Below are 25,110 nucleotides of genomic sequence, written 5' to 3'. Positions count from 1 at the left end.
CAGACAGACAGACAGGCACGCGCGCGCACGAACACAGACACACACTCTGTGCGTGTGTGTGTGTGTAAGACGTAAGACATTTTATTGATTAAACACACAAGGTTCATTTCAACAGGGTGGGGGGGGGGGGGGGGGTCAGTAATACATGCCGTGTGTTTGTATTCATGGACAATCTCTTTCTCTCTAACATACACTCACACGAACGCACGCACGCTCTCACTCTCTCTCTCACTCTCTCATTCTCTCAAACCTAAAAACATATCCAACGCATGAATTAACAATATGGATAGGTGCAACGACAAACACGTTTACAGTACTAACGTACATTATCGGCTATCAATCCTGCTCTATCGTTTTACGGCACAAACAATGTCTAAACAGATCAACAATTAAATCACGAAATTGAGGCATTATTGGGTCTCTCTCTCTCTCTCTCTCTCTCTCTCTCTCTCTCTCTCTCTCTCTCTCTCTCTCTCTCTCTCTCTCTCTCTCTCTCTAACACAGAAACATTTTCAGCACATAAATCAACAATTTGAATAGGTACAACAACAACACAAGTGTACTACACCAGCATACATTATAATATGCTATCAAACCTGCTCTAACATTCCACGGCACAAACTATGTATAACACATCGCCGTCTCGTTCACCTGTTCCACATTGGGTAACTAGTCCAACAAACTCTTTCTTTTTTGAAAAACACGATATAAGAATCTGGCCACATGCACCACTGAATCCCCTTTATCTACAGACCACGTATAATACTGTTCGCATCTTCACTCTGGGTTTTTTCTCTTAATATTTTGACATCAAGTCTATAATCACAATATCCTTTGTATACAAAAATACATGTTTCTCGTCTTCCACGTCCTCCCTGCATACAGGGCAAATCAAAAGGCCCGGTACAACGTCAGTTCGATAGCGGCATTTGTGAGTGTTTATGGGTGAAATACCAAATCAAAATTGTATGTATGCATCTCGAAAACAGCGGAGCTGAATATGGTCTATATACACTTCAGCGCGAATTTCTTGTTTAAAGAGCGAATAAAATTCAAATCGCTCCGAGTTCATGATGCTGTCGTGCCAGTCTTGCTGGAAGCAATCAAACAATCGTTGTCTGAATACTGCTATAAATCGATTCAAATCACCTACACCTTGTTGCAGCCAGACATCTCCAAAGTCGTACATGCATAACATTTCTTTCAAATAATGAGACCATGTTTTCTTGCCATAACCCTGTAAATGTTTCATCATGTCATATGCTTTCCTTGGGAGTCTTTCGCTTGGCAAATGTAACACTCTCAGCCAATACAATACAGCGAACCGACGAGGTGACATAAAGGGGGCAGCGGCCTATGTCACCATATACCATCTTGTTTGGTGTTTGTCGTCCTACACACAAAAACTTCTTGCATGCAATCATATGGGCTTTCTCAAGAGCTTCAAACCTTTGGAATCCCCACAGCTCAGATCCATACATTAAGATAGGGAGGACCTGTGCGTCATATATTTAAAAAAAAAATACACTTCTAGGTATGTTGCCTAGCCTCCACAAACATCTTAGGATTTGGCCAGTCCTTATCTTTGCCTTTGAGGCCAGATCGCTGACCATTTGCGTCAATGACAATTTTGTGGTGTGTGTGTGTGTGTGTGTGTGCTTGCGTGCGTGCGTGCGTGCGTGTAAGTGTGTGTGTGTGTGGTCTTAATATTCTGCGAAAACGCTGCCCAAAAAGAGGACGCTGGAAACAACTCATTCAGTGCTTGTTGTGCTCCTCAACTGTCAATTATGAGGACAAGAAATGCGACAGCATGTGCATTCCTACACACTGTGTTTTCCCTGTAACGTGTGATCTGTGCCCTGGGCGCTCAGTTTGAGCATATAGTACAGTATTGATTCAACCCTTGATCATACAGTCTTAATAGTTTAACTCCAATGATTTAAAGTGGATACAACAACAACCCCCCACCCCAACCCCCACCACCACTGTCGTTTTGGTCAATACTTTGGCTTAAGCTGCTCTCTCTCTCTCTCTCTCTCTCTCTCTCTCTCTCTCTATCTCTCTCTCTCTCTCTCTCTCTCTCTATCTCTCTCTCTCTCTCTCTCGCTCTCTCTCTCTCCTTACATCTTAACAGAATCCTTTAAACATATTTTTCTCCAGAAAGTCAGAATAATTATTCTCATTACTACGCTCATACTTATTCGTGTCATTACGTGTTTGTTGCAGGTGGGTACCACTACCTGGAGGTGAAGAAGCCAGGTATCCCTGATCCACCGGAACAACAGATGGCTCAGAATCTGCCGGTGAGTCAAGCTTCTTCTGTCAGCCTGGATTTGGGTTTTGTAAATGTAACTTTAGATGAAATTGTGGATTCCATCCTTATCTAAACAACATTCTTTTACTGGTTCGCCTAGCTGTGTCATTGGGTAACGCTAGAAAGGATTTCAGGACGAAGTTGCTGTATTGTGGATGTTTCATTGTGAAATCGCTGAGTTTGCTACCCATTACTCTTGTTACACCCCCGGTATAGGGGTGTGTATAGGATTCGGTCCATGTGTTTGTTTGTTTGTTTGTGTTCGCATATAGATCTCAAGAATGAACGGACCGATCGTCACCAAACTTGGTGAACAGGTTCTATACATTCCTGTGACGGTCCTTACAAAAATTGGGACCAGTCAAACACACGGTTAGGGAGTTATTGGTGGATTAAAATTATACAAGGACTTATAGAGGGACATCTTATTGGTCAAAGGGAAATAACCATTCTCACTCAGTCACTGCCACCAACTGAGAAGGTTATTTCCCTTTGACGGGGGTGTTTTTCCTACCTCGGAGGAATTTCTTGTTTTCGAATGTTTACATTGCAGGGGTGCGTACAACTGTGCCCGAAACCAGATTTCTGTCAATTTTGTGAACGTTCCGATTGGAGAAGGATAGAAAATGGTGGGGGGGGGGGTAGGAATTGGATTAATGTGGCCGAGTGGTAACGCATTTGCGCCCGGAAGCGAGAGGTTGCGAGTTCGACCCTGGGTCAGGGCGTTAGCAATTTTCTCCCCCCTTTCCTAACCTAGGTGGTGGGTTCAAGTGCTAGTCTTTCAATTCGGATGAGACAAAAAAACCGAGGTCCCTTCGTGTACACTACATTGGTGTGTGCACGTTAAAGATCCCACGATTGACAAAAGGGTCTTTCCTGGCAAAATTGTATAGGCATAGATAAAAATGTCCACCAAAATACCCGTGTGACTTGGAATAATAGGCCGTGAAAAGTAGGATATGCGCCGAAATGGCTGCGATCTGCTGGCCGATGTGAATGCGTGATGTATTGTGTAAAACAAAGTCCATCTCACACGGCATAAATAAATCCCTGCGCCTTCAATATGTGCGCGATATAAATTGCATAAAAATTTTTAAAAAAATAAAAAATAAATCCCCGCGCTTAGAACTGTACCCACGGAATACGCGCGATATAAGCCTCATATTGATTGATATTGATAATGTAGGTTGGAACTCGAGGAAGAGTAACGTTAACCCGACGATATAAAATAAAAATAAAAGCCATTGCATGATAGTTTCTTGTAGCCCACACGTGGCCATGACTATACGACTGACAACATAAATAAAACAAATGCAGCGGCTGATGTCATTTAGCGTGGGACTGAAATTATAGTTTAATAAGAATAAATTATAGTAAATGCTGATAAAATATAATTATGTCACCTGAAACGACCGCCCAAAACAGAATGTGTGATTGGTTAGCCGACTTGAAAGACACACGTGGAAACTCACTGATAGCCAGCAAGCTAATACTCGTTTTACTGACTGAAAGTAGAAGCTTATGCAGAGTAGTTTTCTATCGTCAACTGTTCAAATCAATATGCCTTATGTCGCTTCAAATGCGTGCACTAACTGGGTATCGATATTGTAAGGTGGAGTGTCGGCTCATAACGAATGCTGTTTCGTGCAGATGATGATATGGTCACTGAGGGATATTTGTAGCGCGCGGGGACTCGCTATACACTGATTATGTATAATTAATGATTTGGCGGTGAAAAGAGCAAAGGAAGGTAAGGTTAGGGACCGGCTTATCTCCCCCTGTGTATGAGCAGTCCGTGCAATGATCCGTGGATGGGCGAAGAGGGATGGGTGTGTGAGTGGTTGTCCGACTGAGTTTTACGTCCTCTTGGGACCAATTGGCATATCAGTGTAGGGACAGGTAGAGGTTGTATTCTATTTGGGAGAACAGCAATCAACACAGACATGCAAATAATGAGCATATAGCATATGATCGGCGTAGTATTTCTGGTTAAGCTGTTCTTGCAGTTATTCAAAACAGGACTGAGCTGTGAGATTTTGTTGGAAGTTGTTATGTTTAGTTGTGGCTGGGATGGTTAAAATAGACTATGTTTGGAACTACGCGTGTAACTGTGTCGGGTTTTATGGGTTGTAGAAGAGTTGCTCACCCTTGGAAATACTGGGACAAACACCCCCCTGCTGACAGTGGGATATTGCGAACGACTGACATCCCCGTAATAATTAGCTCCACTCTGTTTGTATCTGCACCGTCCGCTCTATTCGTTCTAAAATATGCATTTCGAAGCTGATAATTCCACAACCTATTCAACCCGTAGTGTTATTTAGACTTCGTTTGTTGGAATCGCGTTCAAAATATTATGAAAATAAGTTTTAAGGCAACATAATTTCACTTTCGGCTTCAGTCACCAAGACCACTGGGTCGAAGGGTTTTCGGCGCGCCAGCACACGACTTATTAGTCTCTGCAATATCACCGAATCTTTTATGCGACTTGTTTTCTTCATATTAGTCTGTTCTCTTTTCTCTGTCTCTCTCTCTCTATGGTGATGATGAGGGGGATATATATATATATATATAAAAAAGTTACGGCTCTGATCTTATTTCGACTAATTCTCTTATCGCGTGCAGTGATCGATACGATGAGCGTGTAAGGACAACGCGTGCCACACGATAATATTATCCAACATCCAGGCCATACCGATCTGCTGACCCGAAACAAACACACACACAAATGTCGGATGACTGCACGTCCAACAAACAACCACTGTATAGCTCATTCGCGACCGGAATAATGTAGAACACAGGGAAGAGTAACGCTAACCCCACGGTACTTCCATGTTCCCTGTTACTGCTTTCAGAAGTTGCTTTCACATTTCTTTTCGTAGTTTTCTCTGGAAATCAGTTGGTTTAAACAAAACTTTATTCAATTTCAGCATCGTGACATATATATACAATATTCGACATTGAGGATCCGAACTCAAGCATAAAGCTTAAATACCAACGAATCCAAGGGAAAACATAAAATCAGTTAAATATGCTAACTTGGTTTTTCTGTCCCCAGAACTAGTGTCTATTTGGGACATGACGTGGTTAAATGCTAGGACAGTTCGATACGATCGGACCGTTAAAATTATGGAACAAAATATTTGTTGAGGCCTTAGTGTTAATGACAGCTTCCTTATCACTACATGTACTTACAAATCGAACAATTGCGCTCCTCGGCAAGCTTGCTAGGTCGGTCACATTATTTTGCAAGGCGTATTTCACACGTGTAAACGACGGGTGTCAACAGCACAGTCAATCGAGTGACAGGAAGAATTTCACGTACTTACCTCGTGACCCATGTATGGCGGGGGGGGGGGGGGGCTTAAACACACACACGCACACACACACACACACACACACATACACAAAACCGTACAAGCACGCATCAGCATAATTATCATGGCAAAGCTTATATCTACTACCTATCAACCTACCCCAGAGCTTGCGTATCAAGATATATTCTTGGAATGATCATACGACTAAGAGTTAAAGATATGGTCACACTCACACAGCTTTACAAGAGGTTATTTTCCCTGGTCCTCGCACTCCGAAGTCTATGCTATTTTCCAGTGACACGTTGTCCTGCTGGCCACCAGCTCCGCGTGCTTAAGCATGAACGGTCACCAAGAAGACCATTGACCATTATCTCTCATGTACTGGCTGTGTGAAAGGTATTAAAGTCAATGACAGAAAAAGCATGTACTTCCTCACTGCAGCCATGGGAAGCTTTTTAATCCTGTGCCACTCAATTATTGGGATGTTCCTGTGGTAGCACAACCTCTTGTTTAGAGTACACTATGCACTATGTCTTGGTATCAGAGAGTTGTAATGTTAATTCCAGTTGTAAGGACGTCCTTTCCTGAAACAAATGAAGAGCTGGATTACAACGCGGCAGTGTTCTCTGCCCTAGATTGTTGCTTGCCCGTCGTAAATCATTCATTATTGGGATTTAATTGATGAAAATTTAAGGCGAGTGAATAACCAGTTTTTGAGATTTGTGATTTTGGGCGATTTCAACGTCGACATCCTGAACTCTCCATCGCGGAACTTTTTGAATATTTTACATGCGCACCAGCTCTGTCAACTTGTGAATACGCCGACACGTGTAACAGCCACCACAAGTACATGTATCGACTCATAATTACCCAGACTCCTCAGTTGGTTAAATCTGTGAATGTTTTGCCACCTATATTTGTAGCGACCACAGTGTACCACAAGCTGTTTTAGATAGAAGTGTGAACAAAAATATTTCCTATAAAAGAACAATTTTTAATTATAGTAAGCTTAATGTTGATGGTTTCTGTGCAGCAATTTCTCAGGTTAACTGGCAAGAAATTTTGATGAAGGAGGTGTTTGATGAAAGTGTTAATATTTTTTCTGCAATGTTTATGGATATAGCAAAACAGTTTATGCCAGTAAAAGAAGTTACGATACGCCCTAAAGACGCACCCTGGATAACACCTGAAATCCTAATGTTAATTGACCAACGTGACCAGATTCACTTGAAAGCCAAAACAAGCAAGCAGCCGGAAGACTGGTTGAACTATCGCCAGGCACGTAACCTTATTACAACAAAGAAAAGAGAACGTATTATTGAATTCTATTCCGAATTAGATGTTAAAGTTTCTGATTCAACGCAGTTTGGTAGCAAAGACTGGTGGAAACTGGTGAAGTCATTTATGAAGAAGAAAGGTTTATGTGAAGATGAAATTCCACCTATCTGTGACAACGGCAAAGTTTACGAATTAAGCCAAGACAAAGCCAACGCCTTTAATAATTTCTTTATAAAATATTCCACTGTCGAAGACCCAGACGATGAAGTCCCTCAAGTCCCGTTGTTAGATCGCGAATTTTGTGATATTGTTTTGTCAGTTAATGAGGTAAAAGATGTAATTAGAAACCTTGATAAAAGAAAAGCCATTGGTCCCGATTTGATTCACAACAGACTTCTCATAGCAGCATTAGATGTTATTTCGGAGCCACTGACGTATATCTTCAACAGGAGTCTGAGGGAAGGAGTTTATCCTAACATGTGGAAAACAGCTAATGTTACGCCTATTTATAAGACAGGTCCTGCAGACGCTTGTAATAATTATCGTCCGATTTCCTTCTTGAGCTGTGTTGGCAAAGTCTTGGAGCGATGTATTCACAGCCAATTATATAACTTTTTACAATCCAACGACATTCTCACACCTACACAGTCCGGTTTTATACCCGGCGACTCGACGATCTGTCAACTTGTCTCCATATATAATGACTTGTGTTCAAACTACGAAAACGGTTTAACAACACAGGCGGTATTTTTTGATGTGTCAAAAGCTTTTGATAAAGTTTGGCAGTCGATTGGTGTTCGAGGCCGACTATTATCATGGTTTCGTAGCTATTTAACAAACCGTGTTCAATCAGTTGTTGTTAAAGGTGCCAAGTCAGAGTTAAAAGGTTTACAAGCAGGCGTTCCTCAGGGTTCAGTGTTAGGCCCCTTGTTATTTTTGATTTATATAAATGATATTGTAAATGATATTGAGTCTGTTATCAAATTGTTTGCTGATGATACTAGTTTGTCACTTGCATTAAATGACCCGATACGACGTGCCGAAATTCTTAATTCAGACCTTGATAAAATTAGTAGTTGGGCAGCACGTTGGAAAGTTACATTTAATGAAACCAAAACTAAACTGCTGAATATAAAACGTGATTTAAACCAAAATGACCCTCTATTTTTTAATGGAAATCTCCTGGAAGACATACCAGAACACAAGCATCTTGGCATTTTTTTGCAAAACGATTGTAAATGGGACGCTCAAATTAGAAATATTGTGAAAAAGACCACTTTGTTGATTAACTGCTTAAGATATTATAAGTATAAGTTATGCAGAAATAGTTTGGAAATAATGTATAAATCTTTTATTCTGCCACATTTCGATTACGCTGATGTGTTATGGGACAATTGTACCGAAGCCTTATCAAAAACACTTGAAAAATTACACCTTGAAGCATTACGTGTTATAATTGGCGGTGTGCGGGGAACAAGCCATGATAAGATTTACACAGAAAGTGGTTTTTGTAGTCTAAAGGAACACCGAAAACGACATAAATAATTTTATTTCACAAAATGGTTCATGGTAAATGTCCACAATATTTAATTAACCTCTTGCCACCGCTAGTCTCTTCACTAAATCCCTACCACAGAAGACGACCATTCGAAAGATTCGTACCAGCACATAGGACAGACATATCATAGGACAGACATATTCCGAACATCCTTCATTCCATCCTCCACAGTTTTATGAAATAATTTACCTGATGTGATTAAAACAACAAACTCAATAAGCGAGTTTAAGCATTATTTACAAAGTCCTGATCATATTGTACCAGCTTATTATCATTTTGGAAAACGACAGGCAGAAGTTCAACACTGCAGAATGCGTTTAAATATTAGTAACCTTAATTCAGACTTGTGTAAACGCCATCTAAAAGATAACGCACAGTGTGTTTGCGGTGATCCAAATGAAACAGCCGAACATTATTTATTAAACTGCACTTTGTATGCAGATGCTCGTCTGACAACAATCAATTCGTTGCCTGTTCACTTCAGACGCGTGGAAATATTATTAAAAGCTAGCGAGCAATATTCTGTTCGTAATAACATATTGATATTTGAGTCTGTCCAATCGTTTATTGTTAAATCTGGTCGACTGATTTGATGGATGTGTTCACGCATTGATAGTGTATATGTGTGTGGGCAGGCGTATGTAGAGGTTACATGCCGAGTCTCAGTGATTATCAAAAATAATGGTCGAAGTTAGCGGATCATGAAAAATGCGAGCTTTAGCGAGCTTTTTCATGACCGCGAACTGAGACCATTATTTTTGATAATCACTGAGACGAGGTGTGTAACCTCTTTATTCCTCCTTTCTTCAGTTATTCAAAGAAAAGAGGAGTTTTTTTGCGAAAGTTTGATCGAATCCTATTCTCTCAACCAGTCAACCTGCGCAGGCGATCGATTAATGCGCGGTTGTAAAGTTCCGTGCAAATCATTCCATTCTGTTAACACTTCTTGTCAGTTTTCCTATTTTGGGCTAAAATCAAGTACACAGATATGCTGTTATTCTGCTGTGGCGGCAAAGGCAGATATTGTGTGTTCTGTATATGTTTTGGTATCGGTTAGGATAATGTTCTTTCGTCAAATGGGACTAGCAGACGAACTTTTGCACCCGTGTTCCAACGTTAAAAACTGTATGAAGTTAAGTTTTCTGGGGAAAATAGTGTATGAAACCGCTTTATGTTGTTTAAATTGATGAGATGTGTGCATTTGGTTGCGTGTGATCTGTTTATTAAATGAAATATTGTTGAAAACTGACCGTCGGATTGCAGTCTGTTGTCGAAGAAACTGAGTGAAAAGAAGGGGAACTACTCTTGTCGCTAGACAAAGTATGAGTTACTTGCCTTGGGAAATTGCTTGTGATGAACGTCTGATCTAGATTCAGAAAACAACCGAACTCATGGATTTTATATGGAGATTCATGTGTTCAGGCCTGTAGTTGTTAATTTAAATGCGGTATGTTTGTATTGTTTGCTCCAGAGATGTATACTTCGTACATTAGAGCGTTCGGAACTTTTCAGTCGCAAAAAGTAGTACCGAAACAGAACAGCTTCTCAACCCATTGCACTATCGAGGATTCAGGCTGTTGCTGGGTCGTTATTTGTTTGGTTGCTGGGTCATTATCGAAAAATAACTACCCCTACAAGTTTACAGAGGTAAAGAAGCAGAGGGGGGAATAAGTGTACCTCCACACTGCCTCTCTCTGTGTTATTGTATTTGATTACATAAGCAGCGAATAAGTAATGATTATTATCGTTTGTCTCGTATCTTATATGTTAACGAATTACTGCCTTCCATAAAAAATTGTTACGTTTACTTGAATTTACATGTTGCATGTCTTAGACTTGATGCTCTCTTCCTATGCGCTTTCGTCCTAGTCTCTCCTTGTGGTTGTTAGTACTTTCTTCCTCCTCCCCCTCCCTTTTCTTTTTTATCTTCTGTAGATTCTTTTATTCCTATTTAGCTCCCCATCCCCATTCTTTCAATTTGTTCTTCTGGTTTATTGTTGTTATGTCCACCATTACGAAAATGTGTGTAATTTAGTATTGTTCTGGTCACGTGATATAAGCATTTGCTTGAGTGCGTGTCCTAGCAGTGTGTTTCGAACTGTTCATGCGAAGAAATTCTGAATAAAATTTTGTTTAAACCAAATCAGCAGTAGATCTGAGGGTACTGTGTTCATTTGCAAATCTACCATCAGCTTATCTGTCTTTTGCACTGCAGACACTAAGCAATAAGTAGCTGCCATGTGGCCACTTTTTCCACTGCTGTCCTCAGTCCTATACCTTTCATCAAGACTTGTCACCATGCCGAGTGGATCTAAATTCGGAAGTCTTCATGTGGCTGAGGCATATCTGACATAGTGTCGATCTTGCTGTAGGTTAAACCTCCTTTCTGAAACAAATGGCAAAATGCGATTAGTTATGATGACTACAACCTACACAAATATAAACAGTGTTTTGAAACAGAATAGTCAGGTTATACAAGCCACTTTACCGATGCAGCATGGTAACCCTACAATATGCGAAACATGTCAACTGACTGCAGCAGCCTGGTTTTTAAAATAATTCTGACGGTCAACACAGCCAACACACTATTCAGTCCATTTTAAGGAGCAACGGAGGTACTCTTGTTGAGGGTCTTGTTTTAGTGATAACGATCAACTCAGGAGGAAAAAACAACAGAGGAAATAAGAAACCATTAATATTAACCGCAAAAAAATACAGAATCACATGTACCATTATTTACAAACAAATTTCACAGCAAGCTTTCTTTGGACGACTGTCGTTGTCTCAAAACTCGCATTCTACCTTCTGTCCGAAAGAATCTAATCTTACTTTGTACTGCCTTGAAAGAAAGTGCCATCAAAGACAAGGAAGCTGTTGCAAGGTAAGCTTACCAAACGTTACATGTATAGCGAATCATGATAGTGCGTAAACAGCAAACAGTACAATCAAAGAGAGGATCGAGTCTGGAATGAAACGCGATACAGATCTAGCATTCAAAAACTGTCTTTCAAGTTCAAGGAAGTTGTTGCAAGGTAAGACTTACCAAATTGTACAGACAAAACCAAGACAGTGCATGTTTTGAATATGAGGCAAAATCGTGGTCATTTTGACTTTGAGAACAGATTCATTCCGTTTTCTTATATATCTGCATGTTCAAGTAAAATAATGGTGGACAGTTTTATACGGGCAGAGAAAACTTGAGACTCTACTGCAAGTCTTGAAATTCCCATAAATCGAACCAAGAACAAAGACATCCAAACATTACAGGCACTTTAGATCAACTCATTTAACTAGAGGTGACTGCCTAGCACTGTGTTTAACATCCGTGTCTGCTGAAATAAAAAGAAATTAAAACAAGACGGATTAACAGTAGGTGACACGTTATCAGAGTGGGAGACACTAGATCCTAGATCTGTATGTACTTACCGGGGACACGACTGCCAGATCGACGCTGCGCTTTCGACAGCTCTTCCTCGCGTGGACATTGGAAAAACGCTGTGCAGATCAAATTGTAGGAAATCTCCCTTTGGCATCTTCTTTATTTACTTTTCTGGAGCTTAGAAACCGAACAACGTGAAATCGCCTTCCCCGAATCGGCGAATGCAGAGGTGAGAACTGGAAAAGTGAATCTATGTATACCACAATCCTTCGCGCGACCCCTGACCTTGTCTTGACACCTGACCTGGTCTACATACCACACACGACACAAACCAGTCAACTGCTTGTGCCCCCTCAAAACCCCCCCACCACCCGTTTTCTTTGCATACACGCTTTAACTAAACACATGCCGACACAATGTTGATCATTGCTTCAATATTTTGAAGATGGTGCTTGAAAAATAACTAGGTGAAATGAGTATTTCGGTGTTTAGTCAAATGTTAAAGTTTCTACCAAAGACACATACGCACGCACGCACGCACGCACGCACGCACGCACAGATAGACAGACAAAGTTTAGCATCGCATAGGCTACACTTACGTGAGCCAAAAATGAAGTAGCATGGTGCCTCGGAATGATCTATGATTATGTGCGACCTTGTGTGTCCAGGAGTTGGTGTTAATAAAAGAATTGTGCTGCCAAGTGTGACCGTGACGCTCCTTGCATTGTTTGAAGAGCTGTGAAGGGTGAACAGAGGTTGGGGGAAGGGGGGGGGGGGGGGGGTCGGGGGGTTGGTCGTGTTTGTAGACATCCTGTTTTTAGCACGGCATTTTCGATTAGAAAAACAAGACCTAAATGCACTCCTGGGAACTGATAGGACTGTAGCGAACGTCTGTGTGTTCGATTATGCGCGTGAATAAACTTGTTCGTAGAGCTGTATTTGTTGCTTATTTAGCCGCCTTTATGTATAAAGCGGCTATTAGGTTTCACTGTGTCTGTTTGGATGTTTGTCCGTTGTCCCACGACAGTTTAGATTTGTATCTCTGGTACTCTGGGGTCAATTGAGCTCAAATTTGGTGAGTAGCTTGAAAATGTGGGGCCTAGGGTGTGTGCAAAACATTAGGTTCCTTACGTCAGTCAAACTTCAGATATTAGCTTTACACGCCTTTACACGCCCAGCCAGGGAACTTTTTGTTTTAAAGAATTAAAAATGAGGATGCGCGTCTCAACGTAACACTTGACGTCGAAGAAATGTGCTAGTGAGACTTGAGACCTTTATTCACGAAGTATGAGTGCTTTTACAAAGCATGGGTGTGTACACTAGTCAGATAATATATATTTTTAATTCGTTTCAGTTGTTTTCAAAGACGTTTTCAATTTAATGTGAATGTGTACGTCAATGCGTACGTCTCTTATGTCTGCGTTTTAAACATCTTAACTGACACCCCGACAAGGCGGCTCAACTAAAGGTTTCACATTATGACTTGACGTCGAAGAAAATGTGCTCGTTTTGTTTTGTTTTGTTTGTTTGCTTAACGCCCAGCCGACCACGAAGGGCCATATCAGGGCGGAATGTGCTCGTCAGACCTGGGGTCTTAATTCACGAAGCATGAGTGCTTTTACAAAGCATGGGTGTGTACACTAGTCAGATAACATATTTTTTAATTCGTTTCAGTTGTTGTCAAAGACGTTTTCAATTTAAAGTGAACGTGTACGTCAATGCGAACGTCTGGGGGTTGAAACATCGTCCCGCGGCGGTCTGAATGCGTGCAGGGTTTTTTAAATACTCTAAGAGAGGCTAGATTTTGAAGAGTACACAATTCAGAAGTCGTTTTTAAATTTCTTCTCGTAGTTTTCTCTGGAAATCAGTTGATTTAAACAAAACTTTATTCATTGATTCATTCGCTCGGTTTCCTGATTCTATCAAGATAGGTTTTGTGTGAATATTTGTTTGTCTGTTCACTTAAAAGGCCGTTGGGTCGAAATATCTGTGAATGTATTGTTTTGTCAATAACAAGCGTTCCAACAATCTATATACCTTTCTTGTTCTTTGATTCTGAATTTTGGAACGTTGGCAGTCTCTTTGTTTTTGGATTTAAAACTTTATTCCGTTCAAGTATCATGACATTCATACATTATTTGACATGGATCCGAACTAAAGCATAAAGCGTATACCAACGAATCCAAGGGGAAACATAAAATCAGTTGGAGACTTATTGACTGGCTGACTATTAGGGTTTAACGTCCTCTAAGGTAACTAATGGACGTGTATGAGAAATAATTGTTTATACGATGGTATACGTTCGAGACGATCGGACCATTATAATTATGGAAATAAAATATTTTTTGAGGCCTCGATGAATTACTACTTACAAATTACTTACAATTCCACTCCTCGGCAATGCCTCTCAGCTTGTTAGGTCGGTCACAATATTTTTGCAGCGCATATTTCACACGTGTTAACGACGGGTGTCAACAGCACAGTCAATCGAGTCACCGTGACAGCAAGAATTTCACGTACTTACCTCGTGACTCAAGCGTTGGGCGTTGCAGGGGGGGGGGGGGGGGGTGGCCTTAAAATGTAGTAGTCTGCAATAAGACCTCTCGAAAGACATATTGTATTTATTAAAAACATGCTAATGGTTTCCGTGTCCGGAACTGATGCAGGGTAAAGGACGATCGGTTTTGAAAACAGATAGGAAAAATGAAGTAGCAAGGTACCTCCAATGATCTATGACCATGTGCGACCTTGTGTGTCCAGGAGTTGGTGTTAATGAAAGAATTGTGCAGCCAAGTGTGACCGTGACGCTCCTTGCATTGTTTGGAGAGCTGTGAAGGGTGGACGGAGGGGGCGGGGTGACGGGGGTTAGTCCTGTTTGTAGACATCATGTTTTTAGCACGGCATGTTTGATTAGAAAAACAAGACCTAAATGCACTCCTGGGAACTGATAGGACTGAAACGAACGGTTGTGTGTTCGAATATGCGTGCGAATACACGCTTGTTAGTAGAACTTTGTTTGTTTGTCTCGGTTTTTTTGTTTTTTGTTTGTTTGTTGTTGTTGTCTTTTCATTTTGCATTTCGTCGTCGTCGTGGAATTTTGGCGTAACTCGATTCTTAGCGATTTTGATATGTTTGTGCTTTAGACTAAGTATGGTATCATTCTCCATGAGAAACATTCTGTTAAATACGATTGACAATACATGATTTAACATTCTTTTATCTTTCTATCCATACCAGGAACGACTATAAACACTGTGTCACTAAACAAATAATCAGGTTTTTCCTTCTCAGGAATAGCAGTTTAAAACGAGTTACGCCAAAATTCCACCACGACGTCCATTTGTAATAACCTGTGCTTGTTTGCTTGGCTGTTTGTTAAAAACTTTGTTCGTGTGTTTGTTAGTTGGTCGGTTGGTTGGTTTCTTTCTTTCTTTCTTTCTTTCTTTCAATCTATCTTTCTGTTGTTTTTTCTTGCTTTCTATGTCGATTCCGTGATTCATGTTAATGAGAGAGAAGGCAACCTGATGGGATGTGTTCCTTTAAATTGAAGAAAAGTGACCTTGGGGTAGAAACGATGCAGAATGATGTTACACGCTTTGGAGCATGTGCAAAAACGGATTCAAACTCGAAATCGTCCCTCCAAAAGCCCCAAAATGCACACACGACTTTTATTTCTCCTGCTGTTATCGTTTCCTCTCTTTACAAATTCTTCAACGCTGAGAATACTGAAAACGGCATCCCAGACGACAGAACTGTTTCCATACGCGAATTTAGCTGCCCTTGAAAAGTGGCTCGCTCAGGAGGTTTGTTAGTCTGAATCTAGAAGGACAGAGTTATGAACATAGATGACAAAGATCCCGGAAAGAACAAACATTTCGCGGATGCAGACACAGAAAGACATCATGAAGATTGCGATGCTTCAAAAGATACAGACTGTGACGATGACTGTGACGTCATTCACATATACCGATACGTCATTCACAGTTGTTCGGTCACTGTCGTCAAAAAGTAGATTTCTCCACAATGGCTGCTCCTGTGTTTAGGTTTAGGCCTACAAATAATAGGTGTGGTTTCGGTAACCCGACCTACCCTATTTTTAGGGGCCGACCCTATAACTTTTTATTACATTTTGTCAACAACAACAAAATTTTAAAAAAAGGAGTGCAGAAAACGCAATGAAAGCGAAAGCGCTCGAGTCGCACACTTATTTCCCTGTCAAGTAGGTTTAATTTGTACACATAAAAAAAAAGTTTAAAAAAAAAAGTGATTGCCTACCTTCCTACCCTATTTTTTTGGGCTATGTTACCTTAACCACACCTTTTTTTTTTTGGTGCCTTATCAAGCCTGAGTACGCAAAACGTGTGTGTTCTGTCCTCTGTTGAAGCTGTGAGACATAAATGCTATTCCGACTTCGTCGTGTGACAGAGTTTTCTTCCACACTCGATTAGCTGACGGCTTCGTTAGACAATCAACGTAATCTCGTGTAGAAGAAAACGTCTGTCACACGACCAAGTCTGAATAGCAGGTAACGACGTTGCTACAGCTCAACATGTGCGCCTTGTGGAATACAATACACCGAGACTGGGCAGTACTAAGCTTATAGGATTTTTTCACGATCACATTTCTGGCCAAGCCTGTTCTCTGTTGTGTTTGTCGTTTGTTGATATTTTTGTTGTTTGCTCGTTCTTGCGTTCGGGTGATGTTCCACTACGCATCAGGAGCTCGCTAAGCTCTTCTTCGGTTACTAAGCTCTTCTTCGGTTACTGTGGTTATTTGTGATCGCTGGTGAATCTGGATGACTGGTTTCATTGTCTTGTAGTGTGGATGTCTCATTGTGTGTGTGTGTGTGTGTGTGTGTGTGTGTGTGTGTGTGTGTGTGTGTGCGTGTGTGTGTGTGTGTGTTTACCATGTTTCTGTGTGTGTGGGTGTGTGTGTGTGTGTGCGTGTGTGTGTGTGTTTACCATGTTTGTGTGTGTGTGTGTGTGTGTGTGTGTATGGGCTAATGTGCGTGTGTGTGTGTGTTTACCATGTTTCTGTGTGTGTGTGTGTGTGTGTGTGTGTGTGTGTGTGTGGGCTAATGTGCGTGTGTGTGTGTGTTTACCATGTTTGTGTGTGTGTGTGTGTGTGTGTGTGTGTGAGAGTGTGTGTGTGTGCTAATGTGCGTGTGCATGTGTGTGTGCATGCATGCGTGTGTGTCAGTAAATGCGCGAATGCTCATTTTGATGTTTATCGCCACATGCGCGCCCTCTGCCTTGCTCTTCATTTACCGTCTTAAATTAATTTTCAAATTGAAGCGACAGTCATTCGAATCATCCCCCAGTAGATTAAAGAATGTGTCTCCCCGAGCTAGTCAAGCTTAAACTCCCGTCTGTAGGGACTCACTTTACCCACTTAATGTGAACCAAACCGCTATCTCCCCATCTTACACCACTGTTCTTCTTCGCTTATTTTCCAGAACGCGTTGACATACCATACCCCCTTGGGTGATGGCTGCCAGGGCTGATTGCTATCAATGTTTAAAGTATACTTTCCTTCTGGATGGTATGAACAAGTTTGAACAGCGCTGTTGCCTTCGACTCACCAACGGCAAACAGAAACGGTGTTCGACGTGAAAGCCGTAAAATACATTTTTAAATACTTTGATTTGAAAGGGTGTAACCTGAGTTTGGGAAAGGTGATTTGATTGAATTTTTTTTGGAGGGGGAAATGGCGATGTAAATTAAACGTGTGTATGCAAGAGAAGGGCCGCGTAAACATGGAATTTCTCCTCTGTCTCATTTACGAAGGGAAAGGGCATATAATGCAGATGCCGTACGCGTTTACTGACATTTTTAGCGTGCTTACTTTGATCATTCCCCCGTCTTATGGTAGAGTTTTAGCCAAGAAGGTCAATATCCCTGTACATGTTTGCCATAACGACCTCTTGACTATAACATGATTTGTTATTTGACTATTGAATATGGACCTATGGGTTGTAATCTAGGGTCTATGTAGCAACATACATTTGGATGGAACAAGTTCTCTGCGACGGGGAAATCAGAAGTGGTCACAATGTGCTGAAACAAGGATTTTGTGTGTATGTGTGTGGGTGTGTGTGTGAGTGTGTGTGTGTGTGTGTGTGTGTGTGTGTGTGTGTGTGTGTGTGTGTGTGTGTGTGTGTGTGTGTGTGTGTGTTTAGAACAACGATGCTTTTGTTGTGTGATCCCAAGTCAGTGTTTCCGTTGTATTACATGTCACCCTATATTTCCTGTATAAATTCTGTTTGAAGTCAAGGTGATCCAACGATGCTTTACCCCATGTAGAAAACGGTGCTTTCCGCCCTTTCTAAAATCCGTGTCGTTACTCTAAACAAAACAAAAAGCAACATTAAGAACTAACTTGTCAGCTTCATAACATTGGAAGAGGTAGTGTTTAGAAAAGGCCTGGCTTCAAGATAATGGACAGCCCGTTAAAACTGTCGGTAGCAAACCGTATGCATGACCTATTGTCATGCAAAGTCCGGTATTCATCTTTTCTTTTCTTTATTTGGTGTTTAACGTCGTTTTCAACCACTAAGGTTATATCGCGACGGGGAAAGGGGGGGGGGGGGGGGGGAGATGGGATAGAGCCACTTGTTAATTGTTTCTTGTTCACAAAAGCACTAATACAAAAATTGCTCCAGGGGCTTGCAACGTAGTACAATATATGACCTTACTGGGAGAATGCAAGTTTCCAGTACAAAGGACTTAACATTTCTTACATACTGCTTGACTAAAATCTTTACAAACATTGACTATATTCTATACAAGAAACACTTAACAAGGGTAAAAGGAGAAACAGAATCCGTTAGTCCAGTTCAGGCGCGATCGCGGCAGACTCCCTTATTTTTAAGGGAGGGAGAACTTGAGCTCCTGTCAGTCACTCCAGTACACGCGTTCGGAATGCACGATATGCGTGTGCTGATACGGTTAATTAAACACTTCCCTCGGCCTATGGAAACTTGACTCAGAGCCGAAGGCGCAGATCCTTTGCCCAGTCCATAAAACAAGAGGCACATACAATACGCGCACTTGACTTGACTTGGCACAGAGATATAGAATATTCTATATCTCTGTGGGTAGAAGAGACGAAATAGGTGAACAAGAATAATCAGATAATTATGTAATAGTGTTACTGCATTATAACAAACATTTAGTGTTAATGCTGCTACATTTAAATTAAAGCCATGGGTTTTTTTTAATGTGTGACGTCATGTTCTGTTTTTGTTTTTGTTTTTCTATCCGGGGTTGTAAGAATTTACATGACAAATACAGAAATGTGATCATGCAGGCGAGTTGCAATGATACAGGCAACACAGATTCCAGGCAGTTCGAGTTCATCATTGTCTGCTGTTGGTCTTTGAGCAGTCGCTGTTATTCAGAATAGTCCGGCGCCTGTGGTTGGACATGAATTGCGAAAGCTGTTCCGAGAAGGGTTTACAAATATTTATCAATTTTAAAAGGAATATAAAAAGGAAAAACATCAATCTATATACAAGTAAAGGCTGTAGTTATCTGTCTGTCGTGAAAAATGTCAATGTATTCAATGTTTTTCTTACACACTGGGTGTAAATCTTTCTTTCTTTATTTGGTGTTTAACGTCGTTTTCAACCGCTCACCTCCCACGTGCAAAACGTAGTGATATGCACACGCCAGAATAGCGCGGTAGTGTATTGTGCTAAGCAGGAAAGCGCGCTTTTCTGTATTCTTGTTAACTTTCTGAGCTTGTTTTGAATACAACCTATCATATCTATACGTTTTTGGAATCAGGAAACGATAAAGAATAAGATGAAATCATTTTTGGATCGATTTCTTACATTTTAATCGTAAGACTAATTAATTTATTTTCGTTAATTGTGATCACATTTTAAGAGTAAACATGACATATGTATGTATTTTTAGATTCAGAATATCATGAAGAATACAATGCAATCAATTTTAAATCTGTTTGCGAAAAATCGATTTTAATGACAACTTTAATGAGCAAACTCATTAATTAATTTGTAAGCCTCCAAGCTGAAATGCAATACCAAAGTCCGGGCGTCGTCGAAGATTACTTGACCAAAATTTCAACCAATTTGGTTTAAAAATGAGAGCGTGACAGTGCCGCCTCAACTTTTACGAAAAGCCGGATATGACGAAGAGCGGTTTAGTAGTTGTGCTGAGAAGGATAGCACGCTTTTCTGTACCTCTCTTCGTTTTAACTTTCTGAGCGTGTTTTTAATCCAAACATATCATATCTATATGTTTTTGGAATCAGGAACCGACAGGGAATAAGATGAAAGTGTTTTTAAATTGATTTCGGAAATTTAATTTTGATAATAATTTTTATATTTTTAATTTTCAGAGCTTGTTTTTAATCCAAATATAACATATTTATATGTTTTGGGAATCAGACAATGATGGAGAATAAGATAAACGTAAATTTGGATCGTTTTATAAAAAAATGTTTGTTTTTACAATTTTCAGATTTTTAATGACCAAAGTCATTAGTTAATTTTAAGCCACCAAGCTGAAATGCAATACCGAAGTCCGGGCTTCGTCGAAGATTACTTGACCAAAATTTCAACCAATTTGGTTTAAAAATGAGAGCGTGACAGTGCCGCCTCAACTTTCACGAAAAGCCGGATATGACGTCATAAAAGACATTTATCAAAAAAATGAAAAATATGTCTGGGGATATCATACTCAGGAACTCTCATGTCAAATTTCATTAAGATCGGTCCAGTAGTTTAGTCTGAATCGCTCTACACACACACACACACACACACAGACACACACACACACACACACACACACACACACACACACACACACACACACACACCACGACCCTCGTCTCGATTCCCCCCTCTACGTTAAAACATTTAGTCAAAACTTGACTAAATGTAAAAACGGGTCTGGTTTGAGCAGTGACACAGGGAAATCTGTACATCAAACCTCTGCAGCATAGAGAAATTCTCTCCCCAAGTCTTCGGAGTTGTCAGCGTTTGGAAACTTGATAGTCTGCTACCGACGGGGAAAGTTCTTGACCTGCAGCATGGCAGGTCAAAATAACACACAGGGACCGAAGCGGCGGTGGAGCTTAATTGATACCGACATGGTTACTGCACAAACGGCCAGCTAAGCCACACCTCCTTTTGGCGCGTGCTGTGACTGCGCCTAGACTGAGTCGCCTCTTACGACATGCTGGGGAGCATCGGGTAAATTCTTCCCCCTAACCCGCGGGGGGTCCGGTATTCACAGTTCAGTGATCCGTGTCTAGACGAGATGGTCTGGTGGATCACAGGCAAGCACTGACCGTAGGCCAGTCGTAAATTCTGTTATGTCATATTCATGTGTGAAAAGTCAGTGATGTACGTAAGACGGAAATATGTTAAATAACGTGTCTATTTGTGTGTCGATTGACAAGTTTGTAAGATAAAATGGGAAGGAAATGAAATAACGTGTCTATTTGTGTCTGTACTTGAAAGTACTGTTATGAAATGGTGCTAATTATAGCATCGTGGTGACCTTTCCACCCGGGGCTATACTGCCGAACTGTGATGGCCATCTGATATTCGCCGTACGGTCAAGCCTGACCGGGAAGGCGCTCGAGGTCAGATGGTCAGGAGGTTATACACTGTGACGTGCTTACTGATTTATACTTCCATGGCGGAGAACAATAGACCTTTTCGGTATCTGAGCAGCTCTCGCGAGACACGCTATTTGTTATGCTTTTAAACATCGCGAGAACTTCGAACCTTGGCTTGTGCAGCTCGCACGAGATCGCTGTACCGCATGCTTTGCTATGCTCTGAAGCCCCTTTGCGAGAGATTACGAGAGCTTGGAATACCGATAGGGTCTATTAGAACGTTACTTTCTTCACCTTAGCTTGCTATGTTTGATCAGTATGATTATATGTATGCGGCATTGTATGTAGCTAAATATTTGAATCGAGGTTAAAAAAAAACCCACTAAAACTAAACACGGTTCTGGTAGGTCTATGTGCTGAAGTACCTTTTCAGGTATTTAGTTCTTACTGATGTGCTAACATTTCAAGCAATCGCGGTTATTGGTGAATTGTTAGTATGTGCGTAATTAACTCTAAGTGTGTTGCCGGTTTGATAGGTCGATGTTAAAGATAATAAGATTGTTAAAAGTAGTGTCACAAAGGAAGCACGGATCTATCGAAACTGAAGTGGGTGTATTTGCGTGGAAATAACGACACTTAGGCTACTACTTGCTCAAACAAATTCAAATTCTCGCTCAAATAAATTCAAAGAAAGATATCCACATGAGCCACACTCCCGTCTTGTAAAAAAAATGGGTCAAGTGCTGAGGATAGTATCATTAACGTTAGGCTTTTGATGATCAGTTCTCCTTCAGACTTTTTATGAACCTTGGTGCCAACGACGGTGCGTTTTTATTGAAGCTTCATTCCCTTCGCTCTGGGAATATTGGATTTCCTCCTGCCTCCTCCTCCTCCTGTTTCTTCCTCTGCTTCTTCTTTTATTTCATTTTAATTTTGTTTTGTGTCCTATCGTGATGGTCCTTGAAATTCCCCTCCTAATTAGTTCGTAATTCCCAGTTGCCTCGTTCAAGAGGACATTTCTTGGAGCTGTAACTGTAAAATGGAGCGGCGTAAAGTTAGCGTTTCTCAATGCTCTCTCTCTCTCTCTCTCTCTCTCTCTCATAGATATACTTTTTTTTGTTAAAGGAATGACCACGGAAAAGAGATTTCTATCTAGAAAACAAAGGAAAGGAAGGAAAACAAACTAACTACTGGCCTCTTAATTCCGGTGACAGTGCTAATGATTCACAAACATGGCCAGCGTTTTTAGAGCTGCTTTCAACAATAACTTTGACAACTTCAACCTTTCAAGGAATATAAAATGTAATGACTTCAGAGTGTCTCAGGCTTGACTTCAAGGATCAGACAAAATACGTAGAATATTGCGTAGCTGCTCAAAATGATCTTGTGTTTCGTCTTGACTCCCTGCTTTGACTGATTACAGACTAACCCTTATAGCACGAGCTCGGATAGTACGAATTTCGTCATAACTCGACTTTTTTCTGGGGCCCTGCAAACTGCTCTCTCTTTCATAGTAAATAAATTATTGATAACTCGAAGCTTCATTAAGACGAATATATTGATAACTCGATGTTATTTCACGACCCCTTGACCCCAAAACAGCCCACATAAGTCGAATAAATGAAGAAAATGAAAAAAATCTCACTAGAGTGACACCTGAGTAGTATTCAAATACATGTAGGCAATCAAATGCTGAATGGAAACAAACATCAGAGCCCACGCTTTTATACTGCTAACAGAGTGACACCTGAGTACTATTCAAATACGTACTGTACCACTATAAGTACATGAACTGTTACTAACAATTTCGCTCAGGCTGAGCTTTTAGAGATTTTTTCATTTTCATTTTCTTCATGGCAGTATACGTGTGTAAAAGCCTGGGCTCTGATGTTACTGTAGTTTTCATTCAGCATTTGATTGCCTACACGCTACTGCCACATCATGGACGGAACACTTGCATCAGCCTCTCCTGCCACAGCTCCCCAAAGGCCAGCCACTCATCGGCAAAGTCATTCTTGCAAAAGGAAACTATTAGTTAAACGGTATTGTGACTTTGTATTGTAAAATTGGATCAATCAATCAATCAATGACGCTTATATCGCGCATATTCCGTGGGTACAGTTCTAGGCGCTCTGCAGTGATGCCGTGTGAGATGAAATTTTATACGGCCAGTAGATTGCAGCCATTTCGGCGCATATTTACCTTTCACGGCCTATTATTCCAAGTCACACGGGTATAGGTAGACAATTATTAACTGTGCCTAAGCAATTTTGCCAGGAAAGACCCTTTTGTCAATCGTGGGATCTTTAACGTGCACACCCAATGTAGTGTACACGGGGGGTAAAATTGGATAACTCGAATTCTTTCTAACTCGAATTAATTTCCCTGACCCCTGAAGTTCGAGTAAACGAGGTTGCACTGTATGTCCAAAAATAAATGTCTCGGTATTTGAATTTTGAACAGTGCATATTGCATGTATGCGGACACTTAAAATTCCAATATAGCAACATTTTGTTGTTCTTCGTAGACTTTGTTTTTGGGGTTTTATGTCGGTTAAATGTCTTTTTTCATGTGATATTGCCACGAAAGTCCTGTGATGGAGTCAGGAGTGCAATGAGTGCAAAATTAGGGTAATCTAGTGGCAGCAAGCAAGATTGCTTCAAAGCAATTGGAGACATTTTCTAATAGCGTAGGACAATACTGTCATTTCGCTTTGTGGCGTTCTTGACATTTATGGTCAACATGCATGCATACATGCACTTGTCTGCTTTTGTTTGAAATATTAAAACAAAACCAGGAAGAAATTATAGAAAGAATTGTTTTTGAAAGTATTTGTGTATTTATGATTTTATCTCTCTGGTCTTTTCTGCACTGTTGACCGGGCATTTGAGTCCAACGAATGTTTGCTTTTGTTAGTGTGTGTGTGTGTGTGTGTGTGTGTGGGTGTTGGTGTGTGTGTGTGTGTGTGTGTGTGGGTGTTGGTGTGTGCGTGCGTGCGTGTGTGTGATTTGTTTTTTTTGTCCGTGTATTTACTGGGATCGTTTTTGTTTTTTGAAGATTAAAGTTTGTTTGTTAACTTTCTACCTTGTTGTCCCAGGCCTTATTTTTTTTGACTGGATATTTTTGGAGACCAGCGCAAATACTAGCAAAACCTGTACCCACAGAACTACACAGGGACATCAGAATAGGTGTTGTTTGATGTGGTCTGTGGGGACTTTCTTTCACTGGCTCTGCTCGTAAATCAAGGCAGATGTCAAAGAACAAAACAAACAAAAAACACAGATGAGTGTCCACAGAAGAGAGCAACAAATGAACAACCTTATAAATGTTGTTTGATGGGTTGTTTACAGTTGGTTTTAGTTTCTGAGTGATTCATTTCGGAGATCAAGGCAAGTTTTCATGAAACGTATATCCACGGGACAACAATATTAATTGGCAACAGAATGAATAGTGTTTGATGTGTTTTGTGTTTTTAGCTTTTTCGCTTGGATCTTTCTATGATTTAAGGTAAATGTCCATAAAAGGGTTAGCCACATGATATCAAAGGGACAACAGAGGACATTATGTGATGACAGTTGGTTTTGGTTTCTCTGCCTTCAGGAGTGTAACGCAATTGAAGCAATATGTACATCCACATAACAACGATTTTACGAGACGAGAGTATAAGGAGAGA

General features: G+C 40.7%; 1 protein-coding gene across 1 annotated transcript in view; it reads left to right on the top strand.

Moving 5' to 3' along the window:
• The window catches only part of LOC138952337 (cilia- and flagella-associated protein 61-like), a 203,828-nt gene that overhangs the window by 165,704 nt on the left and 13,014 nt on the right, over nt 1-25,110 (top strand). Inside the window, exon 26 of the mRNA XM_070323982.1 lies at nt 2,227-2,303. Within this exon, the coding sequence (XP_070180083.1) occupies nt 2,227-2,303 (77 nt within the window). The remainder of the gene's footprint in view (nt 1-2,226; nt 2,304-25,110) is intronic.

This window comes from Littorina saxatilis, linkage group LG17 (genome assembly GCF_037325665.1).
Source record: "Littorina saxatilis isolate snail1 linkage group LG17, US_GU_Lsax_2.0, whole genome shotgun sequence".
Lineage (NCBI taxonomy): Eukaryota > Metazoa > Mollusca > Gastropoda > Littorinimorpha > Littorinidae > Littorina > Littorina saxatilis.
The sequence above is the reverse complement of the archived record's forward strand: the minus strand, read 5'-3'. Positions and strand labels throughout refer to the sequence as shown.